General features: G+C 51.4%; 1 protein-coding gene and 1 long non-coding RNA gene across 2 annotated transcripts in view; one reads left to right on the top strand and one right to left on the bottom strand.

The window, feature by feature from the left end:
* Positions 1-8,718, bottom strand: part of LOC118525026 (uncharacterized) — a 75,373-nt gene extending 66,655 nt beyond the window's left edge. Inside the window, exons 1-4 of the long non-coding RNA XR_013446190.1 lie at positions 8,571-8,718; positions 8,013-8,124; positions 2,146-2,269; positions 1,716-1,755 (exon numbers count right to left, since the gene is read on the bottom strand). This is a non-coding gene — a long non-coding RNA (uncharacterized LOC118525026). The remainder of the gene's footprint in view (positions 1-1,715; positions 1,756-2,145; positions 2,270-8,012; positions 8,125-8,570) is intronic.
* A 1,050-nt stretch (positions 8,719-9,768) lies between these two features.
* On the top strand, positions 9,769-12,319 carry HAND2 (heart and neural crest derivatives expressed 2). The gene is made up of 2 exons (XM_036075526.2): positions 9,769-10,394; positions 11,770-12,319. The coding sequence occupies exons 1-2, from the start codon at positions 9,840-9,842 to the stop codon at positions 11,866-11,868; spliced, it is 654 nt and encodes a 217-aa protein (XP_035931419.1). The 5' UTR covers positions 9,769-9,839; the 3' UTR covers positions 11,869-12,319.
* Positions 12,320-15,018: the final 2,699 nt, after the last annotated feature.

Genomic DNA, 15,018 nt, shown 5'->3' with positions numbered 1-15,018 from the left:
GAAAGGGACGGGAGGAGAAAAGGAGCTGGATAAGGACACAACATCGTTGTCGGCATGTGCACTGCACATTTTATTATTACTGCACATATCTCAGTGGCTCGGCCGGGAACCTGAGAAATCCGTCTCCTTTACCGTTGCTCGCGCCCTTTGCACGCGGGTTTAGGAAGGGCTCCGCCGCCCGCCTCTCCCTCGCGTCACCTCCTCCAGCGCCACCCCGCTTCCTCCCTCCAGTGGCTCTGCGGGTCGCTTCCTCCACCCGCCGAGGGTGCAGAGGAGAAAGCGGGCGGCTGCAGATTTGCCCCGGTAGCACCGCAGCCGCAAGCCAACCCGTAATTGCAAAGCAAACAAGGCTGAAATATTGGATTGGTCTCAATCGTGACAAGATCTACGCTTTTGCCGCCAATTTGTTTGTGCAGCTCTATTTAAAGGCACTTGATTGAGGAAATGTTGAAAATAGCGGTGAGGGTTTCCCTAATGAGACCTCAGGAGGGAAGCGGCGGCCTTCGCCCGCTGCCGAGGGCTCGGGATTGGGTTGGCGGGGGGGGGGGGGGGGGGGGGGCGGGGAAAGGGCGCGGTTAACCCCTTCCTGCCCGCCTCGGGCGAAAAGCCGTCGGAGACCAGCCGGGGATGCTGGGGGTCCATCCCGCCCCGGAGCGGTGACTTCCCCGGGGCCTGAGCTGCGGGAAACCGGCCTCCTTGGTGGCGGGCACCGAGAGGGGGGGAATGGGGATCAAAAGGATAACTTAACCAGGGTGGAGGGGGCGGCCCAGCAGCCAACGCAGTGGCCGGAGGGCCGGCGGCCAAAATCCGGGGTGGCGGCTCTGGCCGCGCCCCTTGCCCCCAACCTTCCCGGGCGGCCGCCACAGGCCCGCATCTCACTCTCCCACGCCCAGGGTCCTGCGAGGCCTGAGGCCCTTGCGATCCCCGCGGAGCCGCGGTTGCGCTTGGCTCGGGTCACTGAGGCAAGTGGTGCCCTCCGCCGCCACCCGGCCCATCACCTTCGGGCTGGGTCTCCAGGAGGCTGTAAGGGAGGGGAAGAAACCGAAGAGGCAGGAAGACAAAATACATATTTATTGAGCGCAGCCTGTGTGTCAGGCGTCTTGCTCTCGCGTGCATCTTGATCTCATTTAATCTCCCCTACACACCCTCGAGGTCGGTGTCATTAACCCACTGTTCAGATAAAGAAACTAAGGTTTAGGGAGATGGACGATCTTGTCCGAGATCAGGCAGCCAGTATTTGGGTGCCCGAGAGTCCGGCCTGCCTAGCTCTGATTCCGGAGCTCAGGTTGTGGAGAGGGGCCACCTGAGGAGGCCAGGCCCGGGCTGAGTTTTCCACTCTCTGAGCCAAGGCCGGTTGACACAGACCCATTGCCAGCCGGATCCATCCCGAGGAGGCATTCCCTGGTTCTCCCGAGGGTTTGGAGATGAAGGTCTGTTCCCTAATGAGCCGGCTACCTCCTCTACTAGCTCTAGTCACTTTCAAAATAAAACCAATCCAGTTGCAATTGGGGTATGCGGAATTCACCCGTTTTCTCTAAGCCAACCCTTTTACACAAGCTGTTTAATCCCCTACTGGGTATGTTGATTAGGGGCTCAAGGAACCCACAGTCACCAGAGGTTAAAGGTATGTGCCCAGCGGTCTATCAGAGAGAATATGAGGGGGTGCGCCAGAAAGGGGACTTGATTTGGGGGAGCAGAGAGAAGGAAAGCAATACCTGGAAAGGCTTCCTGGAGGAGGCGGCATTTAAACTGGGCCTAGAAGAAACAAAGAAGTGTGGATTCTTTAAAAAGAGAGAGAGATGGATTGTTTGCCAGCTATGCTGGCAAATCAAGGCATGCCAGACAGACGGTTGGGGACAATCTGGGAGTCACACTTTCACCACCTGCTGCCATCTCCCGGCTGCCCCTCTAACTTGGAGAACTGCGAGTTGATCAAGCCCTGAGCCAAAGTTCCAATCTCTCTTAGGATTGAAAACCCAGGGCTTGGGATGACACCAGCATCTAGACCTTGACCCCTCTGGAGTCCTGGACTTGGGCCAAAAGGGATTGTCAAAGACAGGGCAGGAAAATGGCACTGGGGATGCTCTCAACAGAGTTCTGAACAATTCCTGAGTTTTTCTTAGAGGGATCTGGTCAGAGATGTACCTTGGCCAATCTGAAGTCTGTCTTTCTGGAGTCAGGAGCAGATGTAGGCTGGGAAAACGAAGGCCCCCAGAGGGCAGGGGAGGACTGGTTTCAGTTGTACTTCCCCGAGAATGATCTGCACCTTCTGTCAGCAAAGCAAAAAAGCATCAGTCATACCGATTTAGTGAACGCTCTAAATGTGTTCTGAATGGAATTCTGCCTTTTTTTTTTTTTTTTTTTTGTATGCAACCAATTCCTTCTTTTGAAGTTGGATGCTTCGCAAGCAGAATGCAATTCCATTTTTTGTTCCTAGAGGTTTTGGCCTGTATTAATTTAAGTGGGCACTCATACAAGTACTAAAAAGAAAGCCATTCTTTCCTGGAAAATAGAACAAAGTAGCGCCTCTCCTATCATGGTGGAGATATATAATCTGTAACAACAAATTAGCCTCCCAGTGCTGCGCATTTCCAGCAAGCATCCTGCCTTCTCTGTTTATATTATAACTTCTCTGCCTGCAATTATTTTTATTTTAATTTTCTGTCACTTTAACAGAAACCAGAGCCTTTTCTTCTAATGTTTTGTACACAACATGTTCATTTTGATAAGATGTTCTTTCCTATCCTCTTTTAGCTTGCCTTTCCTTGTTTAGAGTTCTGTATCAGGAGTTTCTAATATTTCTCCCTCTTTTTTTTAAAGAACTTGTCCCTGTCTTGCTTTATTTGTTTGTGTGAAATTTAGTTTGAAAGGAGATCAGAGAGAGCAGGAGGGGTTTGTAATAAGAGAATGACCGAATGACCCAAAGGCTGATTATCTATCATTAACTGGAGACTCGGTGTACCCAAATTACCAGGGGGGACCTCAGTCTGCCGGATCCTTACCCAGCCAGAAAGGCAAGGGTGGAATGCACACACTGAAACAGGCTCGTGGCATTGCAAATGAAGCCACTCTGCTCACGCATTTTCTTAAGGAGGTTTCCACCAAAACTCAACTCAGGTTCAGTGGACAAATTTATTAGATTCTGACATGCTGCACACAGGTAAAACTCTTAATGAAAGACTAAATTTAACATTTCTGTAACTAACATTTTTGTGTTGTTTTGTTAGAAGCAAAATTGCAGTTAATTGTCTAAGCTCCAGAGAATATTGAGAAATCAAACCAAGCTGCTTTTGATCTGCTCAGGCTGCTAAACCTAAGCCTTGTAAAAATCGAGGTTTGCCATTAATATTGACAATAAAAGGGTTTCTTTTTGTTAACCTGAAACCTAACCATCCTGGCTCAAGTCCCTTGTCTAGAAGCAAAGGCCCTAGAATAAAGTAGAAAAGGTCTGGAAGAAACTGCCAGGGCTTAAAAAAAAAAAAAAAAAAAGTCCACACAAATTTGCAAAGGAGGCTTCAGAACAGAACTTCCTAGGAATGTGAGCAACCCGGCAGTTAGAACTGGGAATTCACAGAGGCCTCAAGTCACAAACAAAACCTTCAGTCACTTGAATGGCTTATCCAAAGTTGCACATTTTAAGTTGCCATTTGCTTTTGTATTTTATTCTGAACCCCAGACTGTATTACAGACTAGTCAAAGTTAACTACTATTTATTTTTCCATGGACCCTGTATGCAAAATTACAATTATTTCCTCACCTGAATGCTAAATGCTTTTTTTCTGGCTTGGAAGAAAATGTTGCCAGTATGTACGTAATTTGCTTGAAACAAAGGAGTTAAAGAAATCCTGTGGGATGTATTTTTTCATGCCACTTGTGCTGTAAGCTCTATCTATATTTTATTAGAAAGTAGCAATGATCAGATCTACCTTACTTCTAAGGACCAGTATAACAACCACCTCCCATGTACATATCCTGCTGCCTCTAGGGTGGTCCTTTCACGTACATTATCTTTTGTTCCCTTTAGTCTGAATAAGTGTTTTAGCTTTACAGACTGGCTTGGATACCTGGCAAAGTATCTAGTCCTCCCTTATCAATGAAAACCCTCCAGAGCAGCAGCACATCTGCCAGCTAGTATGAAGATCCATTTATGGATTATTTGAAGAAAATGCAAATTCCCACTGCTTGTAGTACTGGATATTAAGATTTTTCTTACACATTGTACATCTTAAACTTGCGCAATGTGATATGTCAATTATATATCAATTTTTTTAAAATATATTTTTCTTAAAGGACTAAAAGATAAACCAGTATCTGATTCTTCACCAGTTTCAGGTTCAGTGACATCAGAAACCTCAGAAATCCAAGCATTGCTCAAAGGCAAATTAGAAGGGAGGAAGGGAGGGAGAGAGGGAAAGAGGTAAGGGCAGGGAGAGAAGGAAGGGGGGAAAAAGGCTAAATGGGGTGGGGAGGGAGGCATCAAGCAAGTCCCAATTTTCTCCCCAGACTTAAATGTTTCCTAATCAAAACTGGACTGAAAAAAAAAAAAAACTGGACTGACGGAGTCATAAGCAATCAGCCCCTCCCCGCCCCCATCTCCACAGATCTGCTCTGGATGGGAAAGAGGAGGGAAGAGGGATCACTCACCAAATACCCCACCCCCACCCTGAAATGCAAACGGAAAATGCTCAGAATAAATAAAACCTCATAAGAGCCAAAGACAACTTTGCCTGTCCTTCATTTTTGAAACAGACGTAAGAGTTCAATCAAACCGGAGTCTGCTTTGTAGAAGTGTGTGTGCTTTGAGCATCACCACATTTCTGGAACCACTGTCACTTGTCTTGTCTATAGACAACTGTTTCCCAAAAGGCAAACCAGAAAGGGAGGGACTACAGAACCCGAGTGGGAAGGAGATCCTCGCCACCACTCAATGTGCCTTGTTCTATATGTCCTAAAGGTTCTGGGACCAAGTGGCTAGCATATAAAATGACTCAATCCCACCCCAGGCCAAACAAAATGCAAAGCCATCAAGGTGTCATAAGAAGCACCATCCTTGGAGCAGGTGGGGCTGCGGTTACATCTTCAGGAACACATTGCTTTTTCTGCCACCTTCTGGGTTTGATGTTCTTTCGGGAGTTCTTAGCAAACATTCTGGAGTTCACCTTATATAAGAGCATTATAGATAGGTAAGGGAATGCTCAGTCACTTCTACTATGTTGGTTAGGAAAATAAGGTAAAATGAGACTTGAAAAACGATGAAGGGAATTGAGCCATAATTCCCGTAAACATAAAATGTGTGTTTATGGCCCTCCGGCCTGGTTCTTTTCAGGTCCAGTTTATTTTGAGTTCTCATGAGCAAAACACGAGATACAAACTGCCCTTGCCTTTGTAATAATAAATACCTCAAAAAGATCTGTATTTTCCCTAAAAACAGACTGAAGTTTTTTAAAAAAATATTTAGTTTAAACCAGATTGATTTTAAAAGGAATATCTCACAAGACCAAAATGTTTGTAAGGGAGTGCTTAGCCTCTCCCATGCTCTTTTGAGTCTTTTCCAGGGTAAGGGGTGGGAGTGAAGGGAAAGAGCCAAGAGACATGGGTGCAAAATAAATTGTTGAACCCGGTTCGCTCTGTTTAGCTGGAGGCAGAGGTCATGCGCTGTACAGTGGGTATATTACCATCAACTACAGGGAAGACCGGACATAGAATCACAGCATTTCTCCAACGCGGGGCTGCCCACCTGGGTAAGACTGGTTGCCCGTGGCTTCGGAAAAGGAGAAGCAAGTTAGTATGCCCTCACCAGGATTCCTCCTGCGGGTACCCAGGGTGGCCTGCAGCCTGCATCATCTCAGATGCTTGGGCCCTTGAAGTACTCAGAACACATGCCCTTAAGGGGGCAGCGCACCAGAGTCCACACTAGCACAGTCCCTGGGCTCCATCAAAGCTGGTAAATTCATGCCCGCATTTCCCTTCCATCACTATCCACCCCACCCCACCCCCCAGAAGGTACAAGCCATCTAAATTGGGGGCAAACCGGATATGGCATCTGCCTCACAGCCTTCCAAAGCAGAGACTAGCCCAGCATCCCACTGGACCTGCAGCAAAATGTACAAAAGGGGACACTGAGAGAAAAAAGGGGACTCCTTTGGTTGTGCATTCAGAGTGGCACTCAGCCAGTCTGGCCTCTGCAAGTCAAGAACTACAGCTAAGGACACTAGAGTTCATCCATTTGTCCCCTGCCTCCAAGCTGCCTTTCTAAGGCTGTAGTCTCGGGGCTTGGCTTTCTGAGCTACATGAAGCCCTAGACCTTGCACAGCCTTAATTAACTGATAATGACACTGTCAGTGAGGACTGATGTTCAAATTAGCATCTTTTATGAGTTTTTTTCTGTCCCATGTTCTCCATCTCTTTTATCACTTGCCATGATATCTGGAACCATGAAGAGATTTGCCCATTTTTGGTTTCAATTAAAAGAGCATGAGAAAGGCTGAAAGTGGCAAATTCTGATGGCTTTGACACTGAGGCCACTCGCCTCTGGTGGACACAGCATCCCAGTCCCCAACTCAGTCTTCCACCTGGCCTCTTCTTCCTTTCAATTCCCAAAACTCCCTCTGGGTCTGAAAGCAGCCTACCAACTACTTCCCCTGGATTGTTATCTGTTCCCAGCCGGGGTGCAACCATTTTAACTTTGTCTACCTGCTTCCAAGGCCTAGATGTGTTCTTATAAACAAACTTTTTTTTTCTTTCTTTTTAAGTATCAAATGTCAGAGGATTGAACTACCAGTATTTACACATTCAAGGTTTGCCTCCCTGGTGAAAATGTAAACAGAACCCCACCACACTACCTATATTCTTTCCTTGAAGAGCGAGGGCTTTAAAACGTTCCACTCGCACTAAAATCGCAGATCCATCCAAGTTGGGGGTTGAAAGCTCTAGGTCGCTATTTTGTTCCATGCCCAAGTGGCACTTTACCAACAAATCCGACTTCAGCTTCTCCCTACACCCTGTTCTCTGCCTTAAGATGCTATGCTGGGGGCATCCAAGGAAAATGACCCCTTGCCCAGGGGACAGAATGCGCCCTGAATGGACTCCCGCATTGGGTTTGCGAGCCTATGCCCCTCTCTCAGTTCTTTCCCCTCTCCTATCGCCCAGCCACCGCAAACCTAAAAAATATTTCTCAATGCTACTGCCCAGGGCTGTAGTGGCCGGTGGAGCTGGCCCTGAATCCCCTGCAGCAGAGGCCCTGGGAGCCCCCACCACCCCTCCTTCCATTCGCACTGACCTTGCCTTCCAACCCCAACCACATACCCCGCAGAAAGCGCCCAGCGGGCTGAGAAAAAAAAGACTGTCCTCACCGAGTCCTTGGGGTGGGGCTCCCTTTGAGGCCTGGGGCCTGACTCTGCCTGCTTCCAAAGGACAATAACCAAGGTGGAGGCAAGGGTATCCTCTGGGTGACCCCAGCCAGGCCCAGAGACGAGTCCCAGGCTGCCCCGGCCCCGTGCGGTCTTCCGTACACTCTGCCCTAGGCTTCCTCTAATTTACAGCCGCTGAGGTCCTGGCTGACACCCTTTTCCACACCAAACTCCATCAGACCGAATCCTCATCTACACATCAGTCTCCCTTCGCAACTCCCAACCAAGCCCCCGGGAGATTCCAGCTCCCCGCCACTGTTCATCCCCTGCCCCAGCCTCTCTTCCAGCTTTCTCAAAATGCTCACGCCACTCGGGTGCTGTGGCCCCGGTGCCCTGCGGCCCGGTGACTTACAAAGAGAGATCCATTTTCCGTTATAATGCGTTCAAGATCACTAAGGCCAGCAGTCTAAACATCCACGAGCCGTCCTCCCGGTCTGCCTCTTAAACTGCTGTTTAATGGTTCCCCTCCGATAACTAAACCTGCTTTCCACAGATGCCCGCTTTTATGGGAGAGGCAGGAATGCAGAGATATATTTATATGTTTGTTCATAAAAACTGGAAAATAAGCTCTGAACACGCTGTAAAAAATATTCAGTTACTTACCAAACAGGCTAGTTAAACCAGGGGAACACCGATACCGGCCACACCACAAATTCGGGGAATCGAGGTGCCTGCGCTTTGAAATCGCCCAAGGTCGTCTCCGGGGCTGGTGTCCCTGAAGAATATGGAAATAAGAGTATTTACAATCGGCTTGACCGTTCGTCCGGGGGTCTCAACCACGATCTTCAAAAGCAGCCACGATAACAGGAGCCACCTGAGATGGCCCCGGCCAGGGCAACGTGCCGGGTAAGTAAAGAGACATCGAGAGGGGCATGTCCAGCTTGTGCCCGGGTCAAAGCGGCCGCCTTACCCCCGCCGCGCCCGCTGCCCGCCTCAGCGAGGAGACAAGACCGGCTCCCAGCCGCCCCTTTGCCGGGGGGACCCGCTGCCCGCTGCCTCGGCTCTCGCCCCCCACTCCCTCACCCGCACAAAAATGGCACGAGGCTGCCTGCTTATTTTCTTGCCTCGGTTACCTACAAAAACACTTCGAAAAGAGATATCTGCGTCCCCTCCACCTTTTTTCTTTTTTTTTAACCAGAAAAGAAAACAGTGATACTATACCTGGTTTGAGATTCTTCAAGATTTGAGACTTGGGGGGAAAAATAATTTAATAGTAAAGCATCTGCTAAACACTTGCATTAACCTCTGGCTGATAAAAAAAGTTTTTTTTAACCCTGCCCCCCCCCCCGTTTTAATTATCTCATGGTTATGAAGGGGCAGCCAATCCTGGAAGAGGACTTCGACAATTAGCGACGAGAACATCAAAAAGTTTTATTGCGGAGAGCGAGAGGCACCGCCCCTGCCGCCCCGGGATTGGCGTGAGGAGCCTCTGACGACATATATTAACCCGAGCAGCCCTAAAGATGTAGCTGTACATGGAGATCTTGCTGGGAAAATCCGCTTCCTCCCCTCACGGCGTCCAGCCCAGGAGAACCGCCGCCGCCGCCGCCGCCGCCGCCGCCACCCGGGAGCTCCCTCGGCCACCGCGCAGACCCCTCCGAGAACCCGAGCCGCCGCTTTCGCGCTCCGAGGCGCCTGCAGGGCCCCCAGATCCTTCCCCTGAAAGAAGGAGAGGATCTGAGAAAATGGATGCACTGAGACCTCTCTGAAAACCCTCCGAGGGAGCCCGAGAGGAGTGAGGACACGTTATTCGCTGCTAAAATCACATTCAAGAACCAAAACAACAACAACCAAAAATTTCATTAAAACAATAAGCGCCCAAGAACCCAGATCGGGCTGGTGGGGGGAGGGGAAGGGGCGGGAAGGGGAGGGTCGCATGGAGGTAGCTTCACAGTGAGCAGTCGACCCCGCCGCCTCCCTGCAGAGCCGGGCCGGCTCTTCCAACCGCGGCTCGGACTCGTCCTGGGACTCCGAGTTAGCTTCGGTGTCAGGATCGCGGCCGCGGTGGAGCCCGGCGCCTCCGCAAAGCAGCCTCGCGGGAGCCCCGGCACCTTTGCATGAGCACGAGAGGATTCTGCCTCCCCGCAGCTGCCCGGGAAGCAGGAGCCGGCGCGCGGGCCGGGGAGCAAGGCGGGAGCCGGCGGCGGCTGCGGCGGCGGCGGCCAGGGGCGCACGGTGCCGGGACCAGCTCGCCGCGCCCTATGGGGAGCCGGCGGCCGCAGGGCTGCTGAGGCGGGCCGGGCGGGCCAGGCGGGGCACCGGGGCCCGGGCTGCAGCAGCCCCCTCTGCGGCTGCCGGGCGGGCCCGGGCGCCCGAGGGCTGGGGGGTGGGGGGTGGGGGAGGCCGCCCAGCGCCGAAGCAGGGGCCCCGGCCGAGGGCGCGGCGGGGTTACGCGCACGCTGGGGCGCGTGGAGGGGCGCGGAGGGCGATATGAGTCTGGTGGGGGGCTTCCCCCACCACCCGGTGGTGCACCATGAGGGCTATCCGTTCGCCGCCGCCGCCGCCGCCGCCGCTGCCGCCGCCGCCAGCCGCTGCAGCCACGAGGAGAACCCCTACTTCCATGGCTGGCTCATCGGCCACCCCGAGATGTCGCCCCCCGACTATAGCATGGCCCTGTCCTACAGCCCTGAGTACGCCAGCGGCGCCGCCGGCCTGGACCACTCCCATTACGGGGGGGTGCCGCCGGGCGCCGGGCCCCCGGGCCTAGGGGGGCCGCGCCCGGTGAAGCGCCGGGGCACCGCTAACCGCAAGGAGCGGCGCAGGACTCAGAGCATCAACAGCGCCTTCGCCGAACTGCGCGAGTGTATCCCCAACGTGCCCGCCGACACCAAACTCTCCAAGATCAAGACGCTGCGCCTGGCCACCAGCTACATCGCCTACCTCATGGACCTGCTGGCCAAGGACGACCAGAATGGCGAGGCGGAGGCCTTCAAGGCGGAGATCAAGAAGACAGATGTGAAAGAAGAGAAGAGGAAGAAGGAGCTGGTCAGTACCAGAGGGCAGGGAGCAGAGGGGGTGTGGGGTTCGGGGGACCGGTGCTACCGGACTCTCTCCGATTGGGCTGAGCAATGACATCCCTAGTTCTTTGGCTGCATCCGAAGCCATGGTTGTTTAAACCAGGTTATGGAGAGAATGGTTTCCCCAAGAAGCTGAGGAGATGGGGGGGGGGGGGATGTCAGCAGCAGAAGGAGGAGGAGGAGGTTAAGAGGGATGCTTCGCGCTGGTGATCTTCCCTCCGGGTTATCGCTGTTCCCACCGGCACTTCGGGCGTTCTTTTCGGACTCAGGGTCCCCATTGATCTTCCAGTTGTACTGTCGCAATCATTCTATGTCTCTTAGAGCCTTCATTTGGCCTTCAGTCCTATCTTGCTTTCAGGTATTTCTAAAATAATCGCCCAGAAGCGCTAGATAGCAATTATTTCACTATTGATCCCTATCCCGCTCTGGAGAACCAGGCCACCACTGATTTTAAGAGAGTTTTGTGGTTATTATTACAATGCTCAGAAGACGTAAAGGTAAACATAAAATAAGTACTTTTAACTTCAAAATGCCTACAGTTTCTCTTTGGCGATGAGGTTAAACTGTAACTTCCCAGATTAGTGGACTTTATGGGTATTTCTTTTTAATTTGTGTGAGCACTTTAAGACAAACAGTAAATACTAATATGGTCATTGTTATTGTTGTTAACAGTAACATGGAACTATAACTGAAAATTAGTTTTCTTAAGTTCCTACCAAGTGCCCATAGGTTGGTGGTGGTCGGAGCAGGACTGTTGCCATGAAGGGCCTGGAAAATAATCCCATTTGTCTCATTTTTCTTCTTTGGGGCCTGTGGCATTTTAGTCTGTGCATAATCGAGTGACCTCCCGAATAACTAGGGATTTCAGACGCCTCGGAGGTGAGGCACTGCCGTGTTGGGGGCCCGAGAGCCCCTTGCCCACCAGCCCAGGCCAGGGCACAGGGAACTTATCCGCATCTTCCCTAGAGTGCAAACCTGGGATTGCGATTGAAAACGGAAACCAGATTTAGTGCCGACCCCCGCTCGCGCCCCTACATCAGGAGTCAGAGAAAAGGCCCCCGGCTCCTCCGTAAACGACTTGGAAACGGCTGGTTGTTTATAAGTTTGCCTATACGGTAGTTGAGCGTTGCAGGGGCATGGAGGCCTGGGCAGTAGCTAGGGCTGTGCAAATCTTTGTAGCTTTTCTGCAGAGGTGAAGACTTGAAACCGTCCTACTCTCTCATCCCTTGCTCGTTCTCTCACGTCTCCTTTCCCCCCTGAAAAGTGCGGGGGTCGCATGGAACCAGGTCTCCTTTCTGAATTTCTCTTTCCACTTTTCTCCCCTTCACCTCTCCTCTGCCCAGAACGAAATCTTGAAAAGCACAGTGAGCAGCAACGACAAGAAAACCAAAGGCCGGACGGGCTGGCCGCAGCACGTCTGGGCCCTGGAGCTCAAGCAGTGAGGAGGAGGAGGAGGAGGAGAGCGCGAGTGAGCCAGGGCCCAGGAGCCGGAAGCCGACCCAGGACTCCGGGCAAGCTCTCCACGCTCTGCTCTGAGGACTTCTTGCAGTTGGAATCATCCAGTTTATTTATGTGCAATTTGCCTCCCCTCTCTTTGCCCCCCCTTTGAGGCATCCGCTCCCCACCTCCCCCCTCCAAAAAAAAAAAAAAAGTGGATATTTGAAGAAAAGCATTCCATATTTTAATATGAAGAGGACACTCCTGCGTGGTAAGGGATCCCGGCGTCTCGTAGATTCTCTGTGTGAATGTTCCCTCATGGCTGTGTAGGCACCAGCGTTGCCCCCTCCCCACTTACCCAACCCCTTCCAGATAAAGACAGCAGACAATTGTGTGTATGTAAAGTGTATCTTTAATACCTGGCCTTTGGATATAAATATTCCTGGGGATTATAAAGTTTTATTTCAAAGCAGAAAACGGGGCCGCTAACATTTCCGTTGGGGTCGGTATCTAGTGCTGTCTTATCATCTGTGGTCATTCCCTATTCGAAGATGTTTCCAACAGCTACTTGTTTTGTGCACTTCCGTCCTCTAAAACTAAGTGGAATTTAATTAATATTGAAGGTGTAAACGTTGTAAGTATTCAATAAACCACTGTGTGTTTTTTTTTTTTACAAAAAAAAACCCCAATCTTTTAATGGTTGATACCTCAAAAGAGTTTTGAAAACAAAACTGTTATACTTGTTTTCATAATATTTAAAATATTCAGAAGTAAACTAAATTATCATGATTGCCTCTAACGTTATTTGAAAGAGTCAGTAGTTCCGATCAGTCCTCACCGTGAGCTCCAGCCCTCACAGGGAGGTGACCTTGGTGAAAATCCTGCTAAAGGACCTGGGCTCTATCAGAGACCTGTCTCCTTCCCGCTGCCCTCCCTACCGCAGCCCCAGAGTAGGCCGAGTGGTCAGTATTAGGAGGACCTGGGGCCAGAGAAAGGCCTTGGCAGTTCGCTGGAAAGGTGGAAAGGTGTTCTTGTTTTCCCGAAATCAACCAGATGCCATTCTGTGGGGGACTGGTTTTTGTTTGGGGAGCGTGTTTTAGGTGGAGGAGATTGGAGGAGGATCCCAGGAGTTACTGCAGCCGCAGGAAATAGTCCACAGTTTTTAATTCAAAATGTAGGGCTTTCATCCGGGAAAAGAAAAAAGAGGAAAAGAGGAGTTTTTTGCTTGTAGTCTCCATCAGGATGAGTCTCATCTGAGTGGGGCCTTGGGGGAGGGGAGAGCTTTTGGGGAAAAAAGTCCATGATTAGGTAACAAGGAATTTTACGTCAAGTAAGAAATCGCGAACACGACCAAGGATTTAAAGGGGGGTGGGGGGGGCTAGATTTACAAGGAGCTACAGGGAACTCAATATTAACTGTGCGATGTCTGAAGTCTTCCCGGCCCCAGGCCAGCCGAACAAGCGACTCCCTCCCCCGGCTACCAGCCGCCGGGGACGTCACCCCGTCTGAGGTTTGGTCTTCTGGAGTCCCAGCACATCCCGAAAGGAAGTCCCTGAGGCCTCCTTTGCCCGTAGTCTTGGCTAGAGCCGGAATCCCTGCTCTAGGAACCAGAGAAACTGAAGTGCCATAAAGGACTCGGCAGGCCGGGGAGGGGGGGGAGAGTGGGAGTGGGGGGGTGGAGGAAGAAAGGTGAAACGTATTAAAAAGCGGTTTGTTTCATGAAATGCCACGTATATAAATCTGGTGTTACGGAGACTTGCCAGAGGGTTTCCATCTTGGAACCCATCCTCAGGGTGATGTTCGCACCTCGGCTCCAGGCACAGACCCTCCCCTGATATCCCAGGGGTTCCCACGGCTCGCGGGTGCCCACTCTGAGCCTGCCGCCTGCAGCGGGCAAATTCGCAAGCGCTGGGGGAGAGACGAGCGAGTGGCTCTGCGGGTTTCTTCTGCGGGCAGCTGACAACGCGAGGGCGAGGGGTTAGAACAACTCGGCCAAAGCGATCTGAACTTTCTCCCCTCGGGTCAGGCGGCGCTGGGCCGACGTGGTGGGCGCGGGCTGTGTTTACAGACACTTGCCTTTGTTTATAGCACTGAGGGGCGTAGGGAGGCGCGCCCTGATTTTCTATTACTCTCGGGATTCCTGTCGGTTTGACCGAGTGGCTCTCTCCCTTTCCTGCCTCCAACGGCCTTTTGCGTCTTGCCTTTAATCTGATCGGGAGAAAGACTTCATATCCCAGGGGTAGAAGAAAAGAGTTTACTGAAATAGTGGAGGGTGGTGGTGGAGGTGGTGTGGTTTTTAAACCAGGAACTGAAGAGGAGTTACCTTCATCATGCATGTGGGCCTGTGCTTGCCTTGGGTAGCTGGTCTTCTTTACCATCTGGGCCTTAGTGCACTTTTGCTGGTCTAACCCTTTCTCTGGTTTGTTAAACACCAGCAGAGGAGATCCAGAAGAGCCTGGCAGCAGCATCGCTATGGGGCAACTTGCTGCCACACATGCTTTTAAACCCGCGCTGCAGAAATTCGTCCTCTTTGTCTGGCCTGGGCCAGGCGCTGCCCGCCTTCTCTCCTGCCTGCCGAGCCGCTTCCTCTGGCCCAGCAGCACCAGCCCTGACACCTCAACCATCTCGACGTTCCAACCTGTGTGAAATCCCAACTGGCCAGACATCCAGCAGACCTGACACCCCACGGGGCTGGACCCCTAACTGGATGCACACCCTAAGTGGCAAGATACCCCCAGATTATCTGTCTCTGCAGTCACCGGGGACATCCCAACCTTTCGAACATTCCCAGCCACCCAACATCCCTGCCCCACCTTGTCAAGTCCCGGGAAGTGAGTGTTGTGCTGGGCCGGCATTTCTTCTGAGCTTCCATGCTTTTCTCTTCTACACATTTATTTCTCTTTTAACTCCCTTTCTTCTGTGCTTAAAAAAAAAAAAAGAAAAAGAAAAAGAAAGAAAGAAAGTTTCCAACCTCTTGCCTTGCGGGATCGGCTAAAAGGCCTCTGTTTTAATTGCTCGGATAATGTGGTTGCTGCCATTTTGTTAAAAGCAATCACTCCTGCAGCGAAATCACAAGCTCTCTAGACAGGCCGGAGCCGACAAAAATGCAGGATTTGACGTTAAAAGCTAAATGGGAAGCTGGGGCGGCGGAAGGT

Source organism: Halichoerus grypus, chromosome 3 (assembly GCF_964656455.1).
Source record: "Halichoerus grypus chromosome 3, mHalGry1.hap1.1, whole genome shotgun sequence".
Taxonomy (NCBI): Eukaryota; Metazoa; Chordata; class Mammalia; order Carnivora; family Phocidae; genus Halichoerus; species Halichoerus grypus.
The sequence above is the reverse complement of the archived record's forward strand: the minus strand, read 5'-3'. Positions and strand labels throughout refer to the sequence as shown.

Excerpts from the sequence above, each read along its gene's own strand:
- HAND2 (XM_036075526.2), top strand. The coding sequence starts at position 9,840 with ATGAGTCTGGTGGGGGGCTTCCCCCACCACCCGGTGGTGCACCATGAG. Across the intron at positions 10,395-11,769 it reads AGAAGAGGAAGAAGGAGCTG|AACGAAATCTTGAAAAGCAC; the intron begins GTCAGTACCAGA and ends TCCTCTGCCCAG.